Here is a 23,507-nt window from a genome sequence, read left to right on the forward strand (position 1 = left end):
TATCAATTAATTATCCAAGTATTAAATAGCAATCGATCAACAATCGAGTGTAAATGGAGGACACGTAACATTCAAACACTTTGAACGTTACACATTTGTAACGTCACTCCCATCAAAGTTACCTTCAGCGCGGATAATTTAATCATCAATTTAACTCACTTCTATTCAAAGGATTAATTACCTCCTCAGAAGCGCGCCAATCAATTAACCTTCTATCCCTCGAATCGTGCAAACGAATGGTATCGATAGATCAAACGATTCATATTCGAGAATTCGAAAATCGATACCCGATTCCTTCTTTGTTTCTGAATTCTCTCAAGTAAAATCTTCTCTGAAAAAATTTCCCAACCATCAAGCCGTCATGGCTCGATCGTTTTACCTCTCCCCCCTCAATTACCATCTGCTCGTTCGAATTACTCCTCCTCTTCTTTGTTTCAATACGCCATCCCTCTTGTCCACTTCTCCCTCTTCTCTCCCTCCCTTCTCCCCTCGAGGCATCCTGCACGACTGTTCAACCGTTTCGTGACTAATTGCACACGGAAGTGCAAGGGACGTTTCGAATTGTGCAGGTGCGTAAAGGAGAAGTCTCTATAACCCTTTCTCGCCTCGTCTCGCGCCCTCTTTTCTCGCCTTTCCTCGCCCTCCTCGTCCTTTCCAGACTCCAGCTTAGAGTTGAGGCTGGGAATAGAGGCGACGACAATTGCAGCGCGTTTGTGGTTTCTCTTTTGAAACGAAAGGAGCCGACAATTTTTGAGCCACTCTCAAGCCAGATAAATGGTCAAGGTTCTCGTTAATTAAGACCCTCCGGTGAATGGATCTCGAAGAGAGGGTTGGATTATTTCTTTTTTTCTTTTTCTTTTTTTTTTCAAGAGGACAGATTCGAGGACGGTCTCCAAGATCAAGAGGTATAAGTATTAAGTAAGAATTGAAACTCTTGAGATTTATTTCTAGTGGCTTTTTTTTTTAAGTGAAAAAGAAAGGCTGTAAACTTGAGCCTCTCGAGCTTGATAAGATTTGATAAATCGGTTAAGATTAATTAATTATTATTTGTTAAATTAATAATTTGGAATTGTAGTGATGCATTATAAGTAAGTATACTATTTTCTTTAAAGCAAGAGAACTTATTTGATATTTCTATCTATCTCATTCTATCCATCTCATTTTTAAAAATTCATATTTTAATCGAGGAAAAAAAGAATCTTACGAAGTTTGAATATCCTCCATCATCATCAGATCCGATTCACATTCGACTTCGAATCGAAATCTATCCAATCCTCTTTCGAATTCTTCGCCTAGAATTCCCAAAAATCGAATCAATCGAGCAAAGGATGGAGCAACAGAATGTATCGGATCCATAGGTTTCGACACAAGAGGTGTGATGGCTCGTCGAACGAAAAGGATGAAATTTCTCTGATTTATTCACCGGATGAACCTTTTTATCGTCCGCCAATAGGTTCTAAGGAATCGTTCCGAGAATTTGTCGCGTTTGTTTCGTTTATTTTTTTTTTTATTCTCCTTATCCGATTCTTCCTCGACACCTGTCATTTCCCAACAATGGCGGGATTCGATTCCATTAGGCGATAAATAGAGGGAAAGGTATAAAATATTCCATTGGCCGTATATATACGATTTCTCTTCTCACCTTTTCCTTTTCTTTTTTTCTTTTTTTTTTATCCCTTCAGGCGTTGATTCTACGACTCCGTGGCTTCGTTCGCGCGACCGACACATACACATGCTTGATGAAAAGCAAAATCTTTTCCCTGATGAAACTTCCTGTCGTTAATTTCAGAACAACTGGATGCTGTTCGTTTAATTAGCTCGAGGACAGCAAAGACAGACACGTGAAATGAATTTTCAACGGAACGAATGCTCTTCTCAACAGGTGTTTAAAGGGATGTGCTTCCCTTTTTCATTCCTCCCTTTCTCTCCCACCGATTCCGATCGAATCAATTACCGGAAATAAGTCTTTTCTTTTCAATAGAATTTTTCGCTGTATTGACGAAACTATGGGATGATTTAAGAAGTTTTCTTTTTTTATGTGATTTCACCCTGGATGATAAATCGTTTTTGCTTTCGATATTTGATATTTTGCGTTTAATATCTTCTTCCTTTGCCTTTTTTTGGAGAAATAAACGTATCGCGCGAAAGTAAGAAATTGGAAATTAGAAATTAGTCATTTCATATCTAATTAACTGGAAATGAATAACGTATTAATTGGAAATTGAGAGACTTGTGATGTAACCAGGCCTTGTCCGATTTCATGATTGAAAGGAATATAATTTTAAAAAATATGAATGATAGGAAGAATTGTTTTTAGTGCGTGCATGGATACGATAAAATATAATAAAATTTAATCAGTTAATTATATTATCCATGAAAATACATTACATTGTATGTATATAATATATGTTAAAATAAACTTGAATTTATTTTATTTCAAATTCGCATTTCTAGAAATTCGAAATCTATTAAGTCAATTTGAAGTCATCAAAATAAAAAATAATAATAATTAATTTGAGATTTTTTACATGAATATTAAAATTCTAACGATTTCTTGGCAGAATATTTTGACTGAATTTTCTAATTTTATAAAAGAGAAAAGGAAGTTAAAATGAGAAGTTGTAAACAGTAAGAAAGTTTCTCCGTAAAAAAAAAGAAAGAAAAAGAAAACTTTTAGATTATATTTCTCTTTAAGCTGTTGGTTGCTTCTTACAGAAATTTTTATTTTCTATGTGAAATCCCTTATGTGAAATTTTCTTGGAATTATTAAACTTTTACAATAAAAGTTTAAAACTTTTAACGACTTAATAATTGAAAAGTTCATAACGAAAATGATTCTCATTAATTCTTTTTCCATGAAAAGCAATAATAGTTTAACCCTCTATTAACAATCTGAATTTTTCAAGGCACATTGTTATTCTCTCAAAAGAAATAAACTTACCTATTGTTTAATTTCATCGTTAAAAATACAATATATATTAACAATGAAAAATGCTCATTATAAATTAAAAATAATAAAACATGTTCGATGAACTTACTAGTCCTCGATGCAATTTACATTTTATTCTTTCGTTCTAATTTCATATAATTACATTTTATTAAAGTAATACTACATCGCTGTAATTATATCATATCTTATTTATTTACTTGAGTATATTGCTATACAGTAATCAAAAAATATTATCGTGCTCTATTTATCGATTTCATCAAGAACATCCCTCACAAGATCACAATCAAAGTAATAAGACGAACAAAATTAAATATCTCGATTACTACATTCAACAATACTTTAACACTTTTATCCTGAATATCCTTCTGTCAAAATCCATCTGTAGAGAAAACATTATACCATATTCAGAGTTCGTATTCAGAGACTAGTATAGAAAGAGCCACTTTATTCGTTAAATTAAAAATCAAGATGGGATTAGAGTTACATGCAAATTTTCCATTATTATTCTCCTTTTCATTCATGTATTATTTACGCATTCTGAAAATTATCTTTTTTTCCTTATCATCCTACATATTCCTGGCATACGCAAACTTCAATACCGTTTCAGATCCGCGAATTATATACGCCATTGAAGTTCATAACGTCATAAAATTAGCATCCCCTTTCACGTGTTCCTGCCAGTACACTCGCTTAATAAATCGTAGACTACGTGAAATTTCACGTGGCACAGAGCAGGTTTCCTTGAACGCGGTTACATCACTTACAAACGCCCTTTCAAACGATCTAATTAAATCCTTTAAGCAGGTTTTTTGTGTGTCACGCTTCAACCAAGCCAAGTGTATCGCATCCTCGTGATTCGAATATTTTCTACCGGATCACAACCGTAATCGTATTTAACCGTTTACCAACTTTTTGGTGCGTGGCAACGATATTACACGCAAGCATGGCCACTGATTAGGCAAAATTGGTGAATTTTTTAACGATTAAACGCGTTTCGTGTATCGAGAGTACATTTGAAAAGTGTTTGAACCCACTAATTTTAATGTAAGTTGAAAATAGAAATAAAAATGGGAAGATCATCGATTTTGATGATTGGCCCTGTAATAATTTTTCTCGTGTACTTTACTATAATTTCAAATTATATGAGAAGGTATATAGAATGAAATACAGTTGGGATAGAATAAAAATTTAAAAGGAGAATATTATCCCTTGCATAAATAATAATTTTTCTATGATTTGTTGAAGCATCAAAAAATTGGTTCTAAGAGCTTGAATATTTTTATTTATTTTTAAGATAAGCATTATTCTCTTTTATCATTTACATTATTTTATATTAATCTCGCATATTTTATTCATGAGAAATTTTCCTTTTGACAATAATAATATTTCTTTCAGTCAATATTCCTTTACACGAAAAATCAACTAGCCCTATCCCCCTCCTCCTTTTTCCAAAAAAAACGTCAACAACAGATATACAAAATCGACTACTTAATGCACTCGGTTTTCATGCGGTCGAATCATTCCCCGATATTCCATTCGAGGGTTGCAAACCTGGTCGAGCGAGATAGCGATTTTTCGAAAGTATCTCAGTTTTAAACGAGACCACCCCCGCTTATATAGCTCCAATAAAATGGAACACGCGCCGCCCTCTGTGTATTATACGTTTCCACACGTTTTGTTGCAGTAGGCCAGGGCTCCGTGTTGAAGCTAACGCGTGTCACGCGTGCCCACATGGGACCGTATCTGTGCATAGCGTCAAACGGTGTGCCGCCAGCAGTGAGCAAGCGGATCGTCCTCAACGTTTACTGTACGTACCTTGAATATGCATATGTATTTTCAGTGACGCGTTTGCTTGTCGAGAACAACGTGTATATACGAATTATAAATGAGGAATTCTTTACTTTCTATGCTAACTCATTGAAAAATTTTGATGACATGTGGTTGGATAGTGAAATCTGATATCTCATGCTCTCTTAAAACTTGTTGTTCGAGTGATAAACGGATGTCATATCTTATGTTAGTTAAGGATTTTTTGGACAGAGTGGGTTACTGAAATCAATGATAATTTCACAATGTTTTATGAAATATTATAGTACGTAGATCGTGATGGATCGTACAGTTTTTTTATTAGAATATCGAGAGGATGAAATCAATCTTTAAAGTATTATTTTCAATTTAACGATATTTTAAGGTATAAAGGAATTTGGTGCTCCATCCTTTTGTAAACAATGTTTTTATCAGATTGTGTTATATGATTATATGACTAAAGAATAACCAAATCATTTATACATATGGAAAACTGAGGAGTCATAAGTCACAGGAAAATTATTTTAAAAAATTCGAATTTAAAATCGTAATACTGTCTAATAACTGATATTCTTCTAATTCTTTCTTCCAACAATAAAAGTTGTGAAAATAACAATTTTACCCTCGCATAAGCCTAAATCTAATAAATTCGCTCAAAATAAAGAGGAACGCTCGTATAATTTCAATAAAGAGGGAGAGAATTTAATCGTTTGTAAATCTTCGACTCGAAGAGCAGTTAATGGGTCACGAGCACGGCACAAAGGCAAACAACCGAAAGCGTTAACAATGCATTGTGCACGCACGTTGGAAAATGCAATTTAAGGTCTCGTTGCAACGTGGTCGTGGTCTCTCCTCCGGGAGAGCGGTACCATAATGACGCCACTTGGGAGGCCGTGAATGGCAGATGCGAAGGACTATTGTTTCCGCCGCTCAAGTAACGCCTTAAATATTTTCCGCCACAGGCGAATCTCTGCTGTCACGAGCCGGCTTGTCGACCATCTTACCGGATTGATTAAAATATGAAACGGCCTTTGAAACGTCCGCTTTGAGCTGAAAATATTCCATCAACCGGATCCGTAGTAAAATTCGCGTGCGTTAATTTCTTTTCGTTTTTCTCTTCTCTCTCTTTTTTTTTTTTTTTTTTTTGATATTGATTTTGTAATTTGATTAATTTCTGCTGGATATAGATATAAATTGTAAATTGACCTTTCGGATTTTTTTTAGTAATGTGTGCGTTAAGTGAAATTATACTATATTAAAAGTCTTCTTTGATAATTGTGATTTTACTTCATTTGTGGAATTTATTAGTTGATGTAAATTCTATCAGGAAAAAATTATTGGATCACGATTTATAAAATTTAATTGTAATCTTTGTAGAAAGAAAATTTGAAATTTTTCTCTCAGTTTTACGGGATATTATTTTTAGAGTAATGATTTGTGAATTTTTTTTAAAAGTTTGCACTATCTTTGAAAAAATATACGGGATGACATAGAAAATGATGAATGAAATTAAAATAATCTATGATCGTATAAAATCTGATGATATGATCATGAAATTTTCGTATAAATAAAAATAAATTTTAAAAAAACATAAAATGTTTAATTGAATAATCTCTGTTCAAGAATCTTAACATAGCTCAAAGAATTAAATATTTTATAAAAAGAAAAAAATATAAAAATCTTAACAATCTTATTAAAAATTGTATGCAATTATATTTTGACCTCTATTATTAAAATTTTAATAGAAATTCACGAGGTTTTTGAGTACTTCTACCATATATTTCTATAATTAATTTTCAGTAAATTTGATGCCAATTCAGAATCACTTTGTACGTTATTAATATTTAAGTACAAATCCATCACCATATAAATTCATTAATACAACTCTCTCGAAATCTATTATATTCTCTATCAAGCGTTTAGTCGAATGTAGAAGCGAAAGAAGCAATTAACGGTAGAAAATTTTGATTTCATATGTAGATACAAGGTGCATGAAATATTAATGGAAATTCTGTTCGCAGTTCAGCCAATGGTATGGATTGAAAACCAGTTAGTTGGCGCTTATGAGGGTCAAACGCTCGTCCTAGAATGTCACAGCGAGGCTTATCCAACAGCAATCACTTATTGGACTAGGCCGTCTAACGAAACGATTACGAATGGTATGCAAATATTGAATTTTTCTTCAGAGAAAACATGCTTTTATTTTCTTTTATTCAAACAACATGAGAAATTAAATTTTTAATATAGATATATATTACGTATATTAATGTAATTCATAATTTTTCGTGAATTTTTCCGATGATTCACCATTTTATAAGAACAATCTATTTTTCTAAGATAAAAATTTTTGAATGCAATTTTTTTTTACAACAATTCATTGATACTCTTTAAATTCAAATTATATTTTTGTCATAAATTTCTTTCTCTCTTAAAAGGCTCATAACAGAAATCTAATTTCAATTACGAGATCTACAATATTATAGAATAATTGTATTTACAATACTATTCGCAACAACGAATATTTTAATGAAGAAAATTTAAACCTGATAATTAAAAGTTCCAAATAATCATATATATGAAATACTTACATCTCTAAATATTTTTCATACTTCAATACAGATTCATCAATTTTTTATTCCATTCTCCAAATTTTCCCAATTTTTACCTCAAATATCTCCAAATAACGGGATGCAAACTTTACGTTGTTAAGTAATGCTTAATTATTTCAATCTAACGTAATTGTCTCGCCTTTAAAGCCTAATATCCTTTCGTGATAATTGGACAGGGAGAGAGGAGGGGTGAAGGGGCACGCACGTGAAACAACGAAGCTCGTGCGTGCCGCTTTATACTCTTCGAGTTAATTGTTAACGCGTTGAAAATTAATAACACGTCTCTCTCGCGTGTATCTTAATTTCCGCCTTTTTGTTACCGAATCACGGCCATCTTTAATCGCGCCGCGGACCGCGCATTTATTTTTGAATTAATTGATACGTCGACTGCGGCCCGTGAGAAAATACGCGTTGCGTGACAGGAACTCGTTAAACGTACGGATTGAGCGGAACGAAACAAAGAAAAAAGGGATTAAAAAAAGAAGAGAGAGAGAGAGAGGAAGGATAAGCGACACAGTGGTAAAATTGTCCTGGATCGATGATCGTTTTCCTTGGTTACGGAAAAGCTTTTGCGGAAACGGTTAATCCTTTGTCAGTTCAGGCGTATTTGGAAGTTGATCGCGGTGTCTGGATTACGTGACATGCAGTAAAAATAACAGAGAGAGAGGGAGAGATTTGTTATTGGGACAAAGGACAATATTTAACAGGTCGAAATATGAGTATTTTCTCGCTGTGTTGTATTCTCTTGATGGAAAAATAACGAATTACTATTCGAATAATTTTCTGTGTGTAAATTCTTTATACACAGGGTGGCCAAAAAATGCGGCAGATAAATATGAGGAATACAGCTTAATAAATTCCTACGGTAATTTCAAGCGATATTTTTCTTTGCAAAAACTTTGTTGACAATAAAAAAAAGAGTTCAAATATCAACCAGAGAGCCATACACGAAAAAACATAGACTGTCATAACGTGGAATATTTTGTGTATCGAAAAAGTTAAAATTTGAATCATTTCCTGTGCAGAATCTATATTAGAAATAGATAATTATAAGAACGAAGAGTCGTTAAGAGAAATTTTTAAATCATTATAATATTTAAAAGTTTAACTTAAATTTTTTTTTTTTTCCTCATTCCAACCACGTATCCCTGCAAAGCATAATAAAACTTCATTTACGTTATGTCTTCGCGCGTCACGTCTGACTAGAAAAAAATATTAATATTGTTCCAAAAAAAAATACGGGGACGAATGCTCGAATATACGCGGAAGAAGTTACACATTAGAATATCAAGCAAGGAAAATATGCTGATAAGCAAATACGTATCCGCATTTTCAGAACATTGAACGAATTTTAACGTAGACGTGAAATTTAGGAAATGGCAGTCATGTAAAAGCACGTAATATTGTAACAACGAGAGATAAAAGTTTTTTGTTCTTTCGTATATTTTTGTCTGTTTAGAACATGTGTGTTTCTATAAAATATAAAATTTGAAGAAACAATTAATTAAATCGACTTCGATTATTTCAAATTAAATCTTTCTGCTTAGTTGAATTATAGCGGATTCTTCAAATATAATGGAGAATAAAAAAATAGAAATTAGGTATTTTTTTATCGATTTTTTAAAATTTTAAAAATTTGATCTGGATTTTATGATAGTCCTTGAGATTGGATTTTAAATGTACACTCGATTTTTTTGTTCCTGTATGGAATTATATTATATCTAATAGAAATTACATACTCAATGCATAAGAAAAAAAAATAAAATAACTTCAAAATTACATATAATATCATGATTTATATCGTTGTGATTTGTAATTATTTTATTTGTCAATTAATAAAATTTCATAATCTTTTTTCGCTTACGGAAAAAGGCGCCATATTCAAATAGTGAAATTGATCGATCACATTTACAACATAATTTCTTACAAGCATTTAATATTCAAAGAAAAATCTCACGAATCAGAAAAAATCCTATTTTGCCTACTTTTTTATTACATAACTTATAATCTTTTACTTTTCCACATATTTCTAGCAACTGTTTCCTAGCCAGATGACATTGATTACATCAGGGAATAAAATAACTAAAATTAATCTAGTCCTTTTTATGTCATTCAGCACTCATTGCTCGAAATAGGCGATCACATTCTTATCGTTGTCATCTCGTAGAAATGAAACGAATTAGGTTTTTAACGGACGAGCAATTACACCACCACGGGATTAATAGCGGAACTCGCGAGTGATGAGTCTTATCAAGCACTTTTTCATTGCATTCTTCGTACGAACAACGTGGGTAGAGATTGAACGAGATTTTCAATTACGAAGAACGATTGTTCGTGAGAATACGTTTTTCTTGGGAAAAAAAATGTTATTAGACTAGTGCACTGGTTTTCTCTATAAAATTTTTATAGTTCTAATAATTTTATACAGGATACTCTGAGGTTATAATGATCATCAAACGATAGAAGGTAGATGAAAATTTTATCCTTCTCTTTTATATACAAGTTGATATTTTTTTGAACGAATTGTTTTCAGATAAAAATGTGTCAATTTGTTTTGTATAAAAGAGAATAGAAATACGTATCGATTTCATTTCAAGAGAAGCTTTTCAAACATCTCGATTTTCAGTGTATATAAACACACATCAAATCAAATGTCAATTTCAAATAATTTAATGTTTCCATTTGAAATGTTTATCTATCCTGAATCGTTTCAGATTTATTATTTGAACACGGTTAAACGTGGATCATCTTGTACACGTATATTCTTTTTATCGTGAAAATACTTTTTGGAGAAAACTTTTTGAATCATACACAAATCGTTTTCATTTCTCATTTCTTTATTTAATTATTTTTTAAATAACGATTCAACAATTAAATAAAATCTCTCGTATTTTTGCTTGTAGATAATTATAAGGTTGAGACAATTCCAAAGGGGTACGAGATCACTATGAAGCTTACTATAAAATCCGTACAACCTCAAGATTTTGGATCGTATCGATGCGTTGCGAGAAACTCATTAGGGGAAATGGACGGGAAAATTAAACTGTACAGTAAGTAAATCGAATTCTATTATTTATTATTCAAGATTCGAAATATCCATTGGAAATATTCTTTTTTTCATTTTTATAAAAAATTCTCTGCAATTTTTATAAATTATTGATATTAATCCTTCGATATCGACAACATTGTATCGAAATTATTAATGACTGATATCGATTAAAATTATTTCCATATTTCTGTTAACAAATTTTTAACGCGACTTTCAGTTATACGATCACTCTCCAATTCTGTCAACATCGATCAACCGTTCCATTAAAATTGCAAGCACATCTCATTTGAATAATAGAATTAGGTTAATGGATACAAAAATAGGATAATACAACTTCATTAACCTAATTTAATTCAATTATAGTCAACACTATTATCAAAAATTTCAATTGTCTAAAATGTTACTAAGCACGCATCGTGTTAACATGATAATAATTAAAGCATCAGAACTGAAAAGAATAAAAGAATTTCAAAAAAATCTCGACTACCGATAATAATATATTTTCCATTTTCTTTACATCCTCTCTTCTTCCTAGACTTCCATTCAAAATATCTTCCACATTCGCGTAACGTGATTTAAAAAACCGACCTCAGCAAAGAACAAAAATCTTCTAAAAATTTTCCACGTACTAATTAATGTTTAATTAGTTATACAGTCGTCGGATATGTAACGTGTAACATTTTCATTTCTATGATAATCTTCTTGTTACATTCAGTCGAAGGAAAGGAGAAAATTTAATGCTCAAGAGGATATCTAAAGAAATTATTTTTGTAATACCGTTCATTCAACGGTACCAATTGCACAGCAATTTCATAACTGCGCAACTTTTCTGCTTATCAGTTCGCGAAATCCTCTCGTTATCGTAACTTTCGTTAATTACGGCTGTAACCACTCGATGATATCGAATCGAGGGTGCAAGAGAAAAGGTCGAGAGAGGGTTGAGAAACTAGTATTAAGAGACGTTAAATTTCGTCGATCAATTCAGATTGGCAACGATATTTTCGTGCCAATCAATTAATTCATCTTAATAAACGCCACTCTACTTTTTACTAATTTATTATTTACTTCAAATCCTAAGCTCCGCGATAAAAATTGCATGTAAAAATTGGAATGCTCGTTGCAGGTTAATTCATCTGTCGGAAAGAAGAAATTAAAATCGTTTGAATAATCTATGAGCGTTGATCAATTCGCTCGATCAATTTGTGAAATAATAGAAATATAATAGGATATCGGTCGTATTTTATGGTTAGAAATTTGCAAATTTGATATTTTCAGATTTTTTATTTGTTTAGAGAAATTAATTATATAAGGAATAAGTTTATCCTCCTATTAATATCATAAATATATTATGGATTGCTTATGCTTATATTTTGTAATATGAACTGCAATTAAATCACTAATTTCGTGTGAATAACCGGGTGAAATTAGTTTAACAACTTTCATATTGGAACGCAAAATTTGTTACAACAATAGAACGTGCGTATGAACGTTTTTTTATCGATTTCGCGTGCTAAATCCATTCCAGAAGCCGTCTCCGCATGCCACGATACAGCTTGTACAGCTAACATAATCGAACCATTGGGAGTCGTTATTAGGATTCGCGATATTCAATTAGTACAACTAATGTGGAATTACAGGGATACCTCTGGCACCGTTTTAAAGTTTTCAGAAACCGCCATATTGCGATAGTTAATTGTAATCAGAATTCGCTTATCGTTGTAGACTAAGTTTCATTGCGATAATTAAACATGAAATATGTCGTGTGACTACTTAATATTTCGATTTAAATGGTTTTATCGAAGAATCAGTTGTAAAGAAATGAAAAATAAATTATAGCCACATGTCGTTTTAAATTATATATTGAAATTAAATTTTAATAATAATTATAGTGATTTTCCACTAATAAGAAATTATTTTTTCCTTTGTTTCAGATAAAATGAAACAAAAAAAAATTCTAGAGGAAAATTTTGCATCATTTAACAATATTTAGCGTTCTACAATGTGTTTTCTTTATTCAAATAAAGTTAGAAAATCTTATGTGTTTTATAAAGATCTGGAATCAGATCTAATTTATTTTTCCTCGCAAGAAATTTCAGAAAGAAAATGATAAAAACTTCTATTTTCACGTACATCGGAGATTTTAAATTTTAAACATTTAACTAAAAAGAGTAATATAATATCTATTTAATATTTATAAAATTTATTAAATTAAAATCTATATAAAACATTTTAAAGAAATTTATATAATTAATGTAATCTAATTAGATATACTACTAATTTCCAAATAAAAATCTAATTCAAAAATATTCTAAGATAATAAGATATTGATATAAGATTAAACCAAATTTACTTAATTGATTAATTGTTGGCAAAAAATTGAATATGAATATAAATCGTTTCGTAAATTTCTTAGCATAAGAAAGAATATAAAATAAGACTTTCGTGTTTCTTGCCATTTACCTAATTCCTTCCTCCTCTTCCTTTTTTCCTTTCGCCATGTTATTAACGATTTTCGTTTCCCTACGCGAAAAAACTTCTTCCTTACATGCCAGACGAAAAATTTAATACGCTAAATAACGTTACGTGTTGAAGATAATGGACAAACTTTCCTCTGTTTTGCAACTTGTTAATTATCGTGACGGTTCTTTCAACCCCTTTGAAAAGTAATTTAACCGGTGAGACTTGAATTAATTAAACAAACATACGCGTTCAGTTGAGCTGTTTAAACGTTATTTAACTGGAGAAAACGGTTAAGCTGTATCTTTCTCATGCAAACTTGACGATATACCGTATCAATTAGAAACTTGTATGGTCACAAAGAAAGTGGATCTTGTTCAATTTCTCATCGTTTGATAACCTCAAAATTGTAATTTATATTATTAATATCGTTTAATCCTTTTATTTTTTCTAATTTAATTCTTTTATAGATTTCTCCTTTATTTTATGTTATTTTTAAATTTCTTTATTATAATTTGACACGATAATATATAATATGAAATATATTAATAAGGAAATACTTATTTCAAATTCAATTAATTTTACTAATTAATTTGTCAAAAATATTTCCTTAATACTTCACTATATATGTATATATTTGTAAATTTAAAAAATAAATTCTTTCATATAAATACATACAGATTAAGAACTTTAAATTAAACAATTAAAATAAATCCATGATATTACATTCCTGTTATATGTTTATTTTATTCTTGAAAATATTGCAAAATAAAGATAAATAGAATAAATAATTGTAGCAAGAAAAAGATTTTTATTCTTGATATTCTAATAAAAAAAATTATCAATATTATATATGGATAATATCGAAAATCGAAACAGAAAAAAAAATGGATATGAATCTCTCTACATACCGAAATTCGTTGATTGGTTACATAGTTCTCATCAATTTTTACAAATTGGCAGAATTTCCTAGTGAAATTTTATTTTTGAATGGAAACGAGCAAATCAAACTGAAAATAGAATTCATACGAAACTCGAACTATATAGACAAAAATAAAAATAAAAATTTAAAGTTAATAATAAATGAAATTGAAGAAGAAATTTTGCGGTATATATGAATCGTATCACAATAAAATGAACGTATAATGTAATTTTAGTTATAATCAAACAAAAATACTGTTATACACACATATATATGTATAAACTGATAAAAAAGAAAGATTTATAATTCTTATGATAAATAATATTTGATAAATGAAGATAAAAATATTCTTTATAACAATTATTAATGAAAATATTTTCAAAATTATAAACAATTTTTTATCAAAGCAAAATTTTTAAAGAATTTTTGAATATTTGAATATATAATTCTAACGAAGATTGTCAAACGTAAAGAAATAAAAAGAGGACACGTAAAAAAATCTTTTGTAAACAGAAAAAGAAGAAATAATAAGGCTATTATATTTTTATATGACGTGTCAGTTCTCAAAATCACTCTTTTCAACCAAAACAAAAAAAATTATTTATAACATTGAAAATGTTAATTTTTAAAAATTTAATCAATATTATTTATCCTAAAAATTTTTTTATCCATATATACATATTTTGTAAATATATAAAACTATCATCCTAAATCGCATGAAATTATGAAATTATTTTCCTATATATGCTCATCATTCAAATCATTATACCTTGTCAAGTTTTTAACTTTTTCAACATTTTCAACATTTAAAGTACACCCTTTCGATCATTAGATCGCGTGAAAAATGAAAAATCAATAAAAATGAACTTATCATAGCTTTTCTCCTGTATGTAATACTTTACTTATTAATCCTTTTAAACTTTAATTTTTAATTTTATACATTTTACTCTTATTTCATTCATCCAGCTAATTCTATTCATAATACAAATTAGCTCGTTTTAACAAGAAAGTTGCATCAATATTTTCTTTTTTTTTGTTATTGCAAATATTTACAATTCTTCTCAAAGAAGTTGAGAAGTATCTCGAAGAGAAACATTCTGTTGCAAACTTGTTTCTCGTTAGCTAATGACGTTAGTATCGTAATTTGCAAAGGGAGGGTAAAAAAAAGAGAGAGAGAAAACATACTGCAATCGATGAAGAATTTCAGATAGCTTTAAATTATGACAGGTCGTATAACCCCACGTCATGTCGCATCATATCATGTCAAATTTCCTACATAAACGTCACGTGGCTCTGCAGGGTTGTTCACGCAACTACTGAACTACTCGAATGACTCCGAATATTGATTTTAGGGGAGATGAATAAAGATAGTAATTATTTTTTTAATACTAGTACTATCGAATCAATCAGGTTGATTGGTTTCAGATTTGTTTTTTTATTTTTTTTTTAAAGGCTGCAAATGATTTTGGAAAAATTAATATTGATTTTTATCTAAAGAGAAATATGGTTATATTTAAAATGTGTCATTACGTATGTGAGAAATACAGCGAAGATAAATTCTTAACACGAAAATAAGTCGAAGATGAGTGAATACAATTGGTTCATTCGAATTTGTTCTTTCTTATTTTCGGGAATATCAAATTTGAAAAATATAACTCAAGTATTGATAAATTTTATTGATACGAATGTATGAATGATAGAGTACGTTATTCTATATGCAAAAATGAGTGAAAAAAAAATTTTTTCATTCGAAAATTCATTTTTAAAGTTTTAAATTCGTTCATTATTTTATGTATCTTAACTGAATCTGCAAACTTAATTTTCTTGAACAAAAATTTTCCACTACATTTTTAACTGATTTTCGCGCGTAGAATAAACTCTCATCCATTATTCATTCGCGTCCAAATGGGAAATAATAAAATTCATGTATACTTGATAAATTTTCACACCTCCAAAATAATGATTTAGTCGCTTCGAGTGAACAAAATTTATTATACATTTTTAACTTATCTCTGCGCTTTAAATTCAAAAAAAAAAAAAATACTCGAAATGAAATATTGCAGTTTCAAAGTTTCGCTGTAATCTTTTTAAATACACTTTCATTTTCTTCCATTCCATAAAGAAAAATCTACCAAACACGACTTAATCACCAATACTGCTTATACAAAAAGCTCCATTCATAACACTTTCCCCTATAAAATTACGCCACATAACCATCCATCATTCGAAATTATCGCGCCGCAAACTCTCTCAGCTATACATCGTGAAGATAAATTTGCAACCAATTCCTAATTTCTTCGACAAAATCCATAAAAAAAAAGCATCGAATTACGAAAAAAACAACAATTCTGTTCACAATTTTACAAAAAAATCCTCTCCTCAAAATCGAAATTACTCGACATATTCATTCCCATCCGAAATCGTTCCAATCCCCGGCGAAAATACATCGGCGAAAATCACGACCCCGATGGTTCCCAGTTCCTTCCTCCAGCGAAACCCGTCCTGGAACGTGATTTTCGAATGGCATGCATACGATTAAACCGCGAGGCATCTATTCACGGCTCCGCTCCCGGCTCTGGCTGATAATTAATCGGTCGCCCGATTAGAGAGTATCGGCCGGCAAGGAAAGGCAGGGAAAGAGAGGTCGCGGGGAAAATGAAACGGGAAGACGGAAGAAAGGAGAAATGGGGACGACGACGGATTTAACGGAAACCGCCGTTCAAGAGAAGGAGGGGAAGAGGGAGAGACTCGATTGGCTCGATTCGGGCGCGTACTCAATTATCGATAATTGTAAATAAAACCCGTGCAATCGTCACCTCTCCAGTTCCTCGTCGAGTAAATTGGCTCCGAATAATTGAATAATTCGCGGCCCATTGAAACGCACCGTCGAGTCGTTTTCCCTTGCTTCCTCGGTTTTCTTAAACCCTCCCCCACATCGGTCCCGGCTGATAAAGTTAGCAATAATTATCGGGGAAGGAGGGAGGGTTATATGCCTCATTAAAGTCGATTAATTTCGATGGAAATCTCGTTGGGGCGCGAGGAGAAGGAATTATCGGACAATGGGGTGTAAGGAGGAGGATGGAAGAGTGGTAGAAGTAAGAGGGAATTATAAGGGATGAATGTTTTTCAAGATGGATCCGGGGCCTCTGATTGGCTTTTGCCTGACTGCAATTACGCGGTTCTTAATGGATTTCGGCATTGTGCGGAAAATTAAAATGGCCGAAAAATACGCTTTTTAAATGGGTATGTAGACGAGTGTCACACAGAAGTAGTATGGAAAATTTGAGGAATGATTTTTGAATAAAGAGTAAAGGAAACGTGAAAGTTGTACGTATATTAATTCATTCATCGAGAAGAAAGAAAGAATTAAATTATTTATAATAAACTTTCACGTTCAATTTCCAGAATCATCCCTTATATTTCCTGGCTGCTTCGTGCACGTTGTGTATAATCAGTTTCATTGCAAAAGTTTTCTATCTTGCCTAATTTCTTAGCTAATTTTGTCTCGAAAATACCGATTTTAATATTCTATCTCGCATCGTTACAAAGTTATATTGAAAAATATGTTGAAATTATAAGAATTAATTTCATATTCAGAATCGTTAAAAATAATAATAATAATTGTTTTGCGTCTATCAAAAACAAGATAATACAATTATTAACAAATAATATATTATTTGTTAGATTTAATATTATATCCTCACGTATGTATACACGCATTCTAGATATGTTGGGAATGTTAGAATGAGATATAGATTTCGGGTGAATGATTTGTCAGATAAGATATTGCTAGAGGAAACGTAAATTAAACTGACGAATTATAAGTTAAACCTGAATTTGATTCTAAACAAACGATATTGAATGTTTGATATAAATAAATATCGAAAGAATGCACGAAAATTTTTGGTAAATATTTGTGTGTAAATACTTATTTGATTGATTTAAATTTGTGGCATCAAAAAATAATTGAATAATGAAAATTTCGATAAATTTTATAATTCACGTTTATATTAAATTTTGGTCATTCTTATGCTCTCATTTAGATTTTATTCATCGTCGAATAAAAGAGTAATGTTATATTAATATTAATACGCATATAACCAAATTCGTGTGCACTGTATATGGATTATAATTATGAACAAACATGACTCCGCACTTGTCATCGAAACAAATGCAATTACAGTGGCGAAATGAAATTCAACAACGCGAACCTATATAAACAAAGGGCAAGTTTGATCAACCGAACCTCGTACGATTTAATATTTACCTAGATGAATCTGCGATTCCAGCAGACGCCACGTATGCACATTAAGATTTAGCCTCTGAAATGATTCGAATCTATATTTATTATTTGTTGATGAATCGATGAATTCGACTCTTGGAACAATTTTCGAAAAGTTGGAGAGATCGGTCTATTAAATTTCCCTCCATATTTTCAATTTTCATATCTTGACATCGAGAAGAAAAGAGACTAAAATTGAAGGAAAATGATATTTTACGGTTACGACTCTACGATAATTCACCGAAACGGTGAAAAATGATTGGTTCATATCATTCTTAAATTGTATTATACAGAAATATATGATCCTTTAAAATTGGTTCAACGAAATAAAGAATCCTTTGAATAAAATATAGAATTCCGAACGTCTTATTACAACGCGTATCTTGATGATAAAAATAGGATCGACATTCGTACGTAAAAATGCAATAAATGTAGATATAGAGTGCATCGAAAATCGTACAAATCTTACGAGAATGATTCCATATATTACAATGTAGATCTTTGAAGAATTTATTGAAGAATCCTAATATACGTTTAAAAACCTCACTTTTACCATTGGAATAACGTCACGAATGGAAAGTTATTCTCTCTTGTCTAAAGATAACTCTCCAATATTATCTATATCATCCATTTATTATAATATACAATATTTCATTTTACCATATAATCCGTAAAATATTCTATTCTTGCTTCAAATTAAAAATCAATTATTTGCATTCAAAGCCAATTACTTTTATTCCAACATCCATTTACCAAAAAAGTATCGAATCTTAATTCCACGAAATCACAACTCCAGACAGGAAAGTCTTTCGTTCTCAAAAGTCAATCGTGAATTTCTGTCGGACACTGCGTTAACTACGAGTTAACTAACAACAAACTACCACGCCATCCAATATCATTCTCCTATCCATAATCGCGTCACGTTCCCTTATCAAATTCGTTCCACGATGAAAAAAAAAAAAACACGATGAAAGAAACTTGGTCGTCTGATCCGCAGTCAGTTATTACCGGTTCGACGATTCGCGCACTTTTTTTCGGGAGCTTTGACCACAGAGATGAGCAGATTGTCCGTTACCGGTAGTCCCCTTCCTTTTAAAGGAATAATTGGAAGAAGTGTATTTTCGAATGGATCCACACGCGCACGGGAAAATTAATATCGTCGGTGAACATTTTCGACGAGGCGTGCAAGTGACAAGCGCATTCCCGCTTTTGCGGCATTCGACGTTCCCAATAGGCGAAACGCGGTTGACACAGCCCGATTATTTCTCCCGTTATTACTCGATTTTTCCAGGAAAAGGCCAAACTTTTTCTTGGAGTAATATCCGAGCAGGGCCCGGGAATAGAAGTTTTTAAAATTGTTGCGTCGAAATCCAAGTGTTTGTAAATGTATTTTCAATTTGTATGCAGAGTGTGTTAAGTTGAAAATTAATTTTTCAGTATACTAATGAAACGAATCACTAGACTTATAGATTTAAAGAATAGTGGATTAAACGAATGAAATTATTTAGTTTTTTTAATAAAAGTTTACAGTTATCTTCAATTTCTATCAATTTAAACTTCAATATAACTACGCATCTTTAGTTTACATATTTACGATAATATGATGATAATGAAACTAGTAACGCAGATTCCTAAAATCCTTTTATACTACATTCCAAGTGAAATTAAATTAATAACTCTATCCTTTGAAACATCCAAAGCTTATCAATATCGTAACTTTAATAACAACCAATTTCTAACGTTAAAAATTTACACTTCTCCCTCGTTAAATATGAGATAACGAAAGGAAATCAAAAATGTCACACCAAAGGCGTTATTCGAGCCAGGAGAAGCTATCCTGACCGGTGGCACGTGCTGAAGCGCGCGATTTGACGAGCATTAAATCCTTTGCACCGGACTTTGCGTCGCTGATGAGATTCCGCGCGTTCATCTTTATTAATGGACAGATCGGTGATAACGCGACTATCCGTTACATGGACGATGCGCTGTCCCGTTCGATGGACATCGAGATGCAGATTGGTTTATTGATTGACCGATTGGATCTTTGGCTGCGAGTGATTTAAAGTCACTTAGATGAGCGCGCGTTTGATTCATGCGTGATAGATGGTTGTGCAACTACAACGATGCAAGTTTCATTAGGTGTTATTTGCATTACAAATGCGTACAAAAGGGAGACGTTTGCACGCGTGTTTAATTTGGAGGGACGAACGAGAATTCCACAAGTTTTCCAGTTTTCTAGCTTTTCCACGGTTTATGATACTGTCAGTTGCTGTTGAGAAGTAAGAAGAAACTTTAAAGTCTTCCGAGTCTTAATTAGAATGCCGAGTTTATTACGAGGAACGTACCGCCACAAATCTACCACACTTTTCGAGATTTTCTTTATGATTGATGGATGCAAGATGGATATCGAGTAATAATTGTAATTTCAAGTTTTGAAATTAATTTTGCCGAATAATGTGCAATGTGTCGTTTTAAGTTCGTTAAAAAATTTAATTCTTAATTAGTTGGAAGTTACGGTAATTTATTATTATTTTCTAACGAGGAATAAAATCTGAAGCTATAATAAATTATAAGTCCCTGAACTTAGATTAAAGATACTGAAATATCTCTCGTACGCCATTTAAGAGTAAAATTATGATTACTTCATAATAGCAATTAGATGGCATCTAAGTTTTAACCGCAACATTCTAGAATTAATTAATAAAGGAGATTAAAACTTTGTTTGCCTAAAAAGCAAGTATCGTCACGACTGGATTTTTATAGAGATCCGATTTATTTCCTTAAATGTCACAAATGCAAATCTAATTTCGCGCGAATATTTTCATTCCAATCGTTCAGAACTCGTTCGATCTTATGCTAATTAAATAAAAAATTCCATCACTATTACAATATTATTATCGCTGCAATGCTATGCGATCAAATCAAAAATATCACAGACGGACGAAACAAAGTAAGATTTCAAAGTAGAAAGGAATACTCTTTCCAGAGATTATACTAACGGTATACCGTTTTCCTGTATCGCAATACGCGCGAGTACTAAAGATACGGTTTAATGCTATTACTTTGGTGTATATACTGGCACACCGATGGACCGGATTTCAAACAAGCTTATCAAATCAATGGATACGACGGCAGATTAACGTAGACTGGCTCAATCAAAAGCGCTTATCGATATCCTGTGGTAGTGTAATAGGATTACAATGCTACATTGACATGGAAGCATTCTTCCTTTGCCGACCTCCATGATATCGAACACGTGTGCAGTGTTATTTCTCGAATCAGTGGCTCTTGTCGCGTCGGGACAATAGACTTGTGGGTAATGGATTCGGCAATTCGCACTCTGGAAATCGAAATCTTTCCTTCGTTATTTGTCGCCACGATTTTCTTCGACGAAATTCTTTTATATTTTATACATCACATGAAGTTTCGATTTTAATCGTACTTACACAGGAATATTTTATTGTATTAAAGCTGTCGATGATTTGTCCTATATTTAGAATCGGATTATGCGTGAATTCTTTTTCTGAAATATTTTTTTAATCCGAGCAAAGTTACTTTTATTTCATATTTTTTGAAACGAATTTGAAAAAGAAACATTCTTCTTCGTTTTCTTAATTAGTTTTCTTATAATAGGAACAGAATCAATATTCAATCAAATGCGTTACTAGTTGCGATCGAACAAGTAGGTTACGATTCTGGTACTTCACTAAAGAATTTTATTTTATTCATCAAGCGAGAACGAGCATCGGAGAATTCAATTGCATTTCGTTATACGGGCAAATATTTGTCATGGAATCAAGTCTTTCCGCGAATGAAGATTTCTTCCTTTAAGATAAATTTTATTTCAATTTTATTTAACTTTTTCTTTCATTTAACATCGAAGAATTCCATTGTTAACTGAAAATATCTTGAAATAAATTCCTTTTTATTAATATTTAGTGGAAAACAAAAAATAAAATAACGAAACAACTCTCTATAAATAAAAAAAGAGTCTTTTCCCTGATACCATACTGTGTCTCGTCTGTTCAAGTACCCTAACCAACTGTCATAACAATTCACCCCCTTCCCCTTCCCCCCTCTCCCCACACAAGTTAGAAATACGTCAAACACAGAAATTCGCAATTGCTCAAGTACAAAGCTGTAAATTCTATCTATATGAAGGTATCAAACAATGAACTGTGGATCCAAGTATGAAGCTTGAGCTAAGGTTAAAGCCATAGATGAACTAATGGCGCATTCGACTAATATTGATCGCGTAACAATGTATCGTACATAATGCTGAATTTATGTGAAACAAATAGGGGATACGTCAGTCCATAGATCTGCGTTTACTTCGAGCGAATTCTCGATTTAAATTGTTGAGCATTCTTTTTGATAAATGTAACTTGGATGTATATCAATTAAGAACGAAGATCGATTTATAATACCGAGGAATTTCGAGAAATTTAATATTTTATGAAAATATCGAGAATTTGAATCATTAAACGTTTCAATCTAAATTTGATTAAAGTTATTTTTCATTTAAAATTAAATTATTGATTTTGTTTATAGCAATGTAAGAACTTCTTATTGATCGGCGAAAAAATAATGTTTCAAAAGAATGGAAATGTTAAAAACTTAAAGTAAAAATTTTGAAGAAAGATTTAAAAAATTTATTTTGATTTATAATCTGTCTGTTTAATTAATTGTATAATGTAAAAAGAAGAAAATTATTATGTTTAAACCTCTAAGAGCAAAAAGATATGCGAATAATAAAATACACTTATAAGAAGAATGATTCTAGTTAAATTTAAAATATATGAATTAATAAATATCCGGAATTAATCGATAAAAAAAAGAACAAGAATACTTTGAATCTCGTGTATCACTTGATGAACAGATAAAAAAATATTGAATCTCAGATGGAATATTCATCTATCCTATTCAAAGAATATAATTCCATTGTCGTTTATTTCAATTTTTATCAAATTTTTTAATAAAAAAAAATTAAATATTGGAGAAGCTTATAAAAACTATTAGAAATAGATATTTATTGGTGGAATAATAATATAACTAATAAACATATAACAACAAACTAATAATATATATAATTTTCGATTTGAATAACTATTATATATACCTATACTATAAAAAAATTAATTTTTATTTTTTTAATATAAAATATATCACATATATATGTATTCGTATAGATATAAATATTCTTATACCTCTTACACAGATTGTAAATTAAGTTATAATTATTAATTGCATTTATATTTTCATTATATTTAATACTCTAGCAACCTATTTCCGAAATATTTAATAAAATTTTAATAAACAGCATCTTTTATACAGATACAAATCACGTACCTTACATACATGCTAAACATTTAACTCTATTCCTCAATCTATTTCCAATCTATCTCGAAAATTTCATAAAATTTCGATAAACA

General features: G+C 31.0%; 1 protein-coding gene across 3 annotated transcripts in view; it reads left to right on the forward strand.

Annotated features, from left to right (window-relative positions):
• LOC107994049 (lachesin-like) overlaps window positions 1-23,507 on the forward strand; it is a 161,800-nt gene that overhangs the window by 133,388 nt on the left and 4,905 nt on the right. The window contains exons 5-8 of one of the 3 annotated variants that reach the window (XM_062079096.1): window positions 4,635-4,757; window positions 6,778-6,915; window positions 10,269-10,415; window positions 12,346-12,446. In XM_062079096.1, the coding sequence (XP_061935080.1) occupies window positions 4,635-4,757; window positions 6,778-6,915; window positions 10,269-10,415; window positions 12,346-12,404 (467 nt within the window). In that variant the 3' untranslated portion in view covers window positions 12,405-12,446. Of the gene's footprint in view, window positions 1-4,634; window positions 4,758-6,777; window positions 6,916-10,268; window positions 10,416-12,345; window positions 12,447-23,507 lie in introns of those variants that run through there. The other 2 variants (XM_062079095.1, XM_062079094.1) reach the window with 2 other exon arrangements.

The sequence above is a fragment of the Apis cerana genome, linkage group LG9 (genome assembly GCF_029169275.1).
Source record: "Apis cerana isolate GH-2021 linkage group LG9, AcerK_1.0, whole genome shotgun sequence".
Classification (NCBI taxonomy): domain Eukaryota; kingdom Metazoa; phylum Arthropoda; class Insecta; order Hymenoptera; family Apidae; genus Apis; species Apis cerana.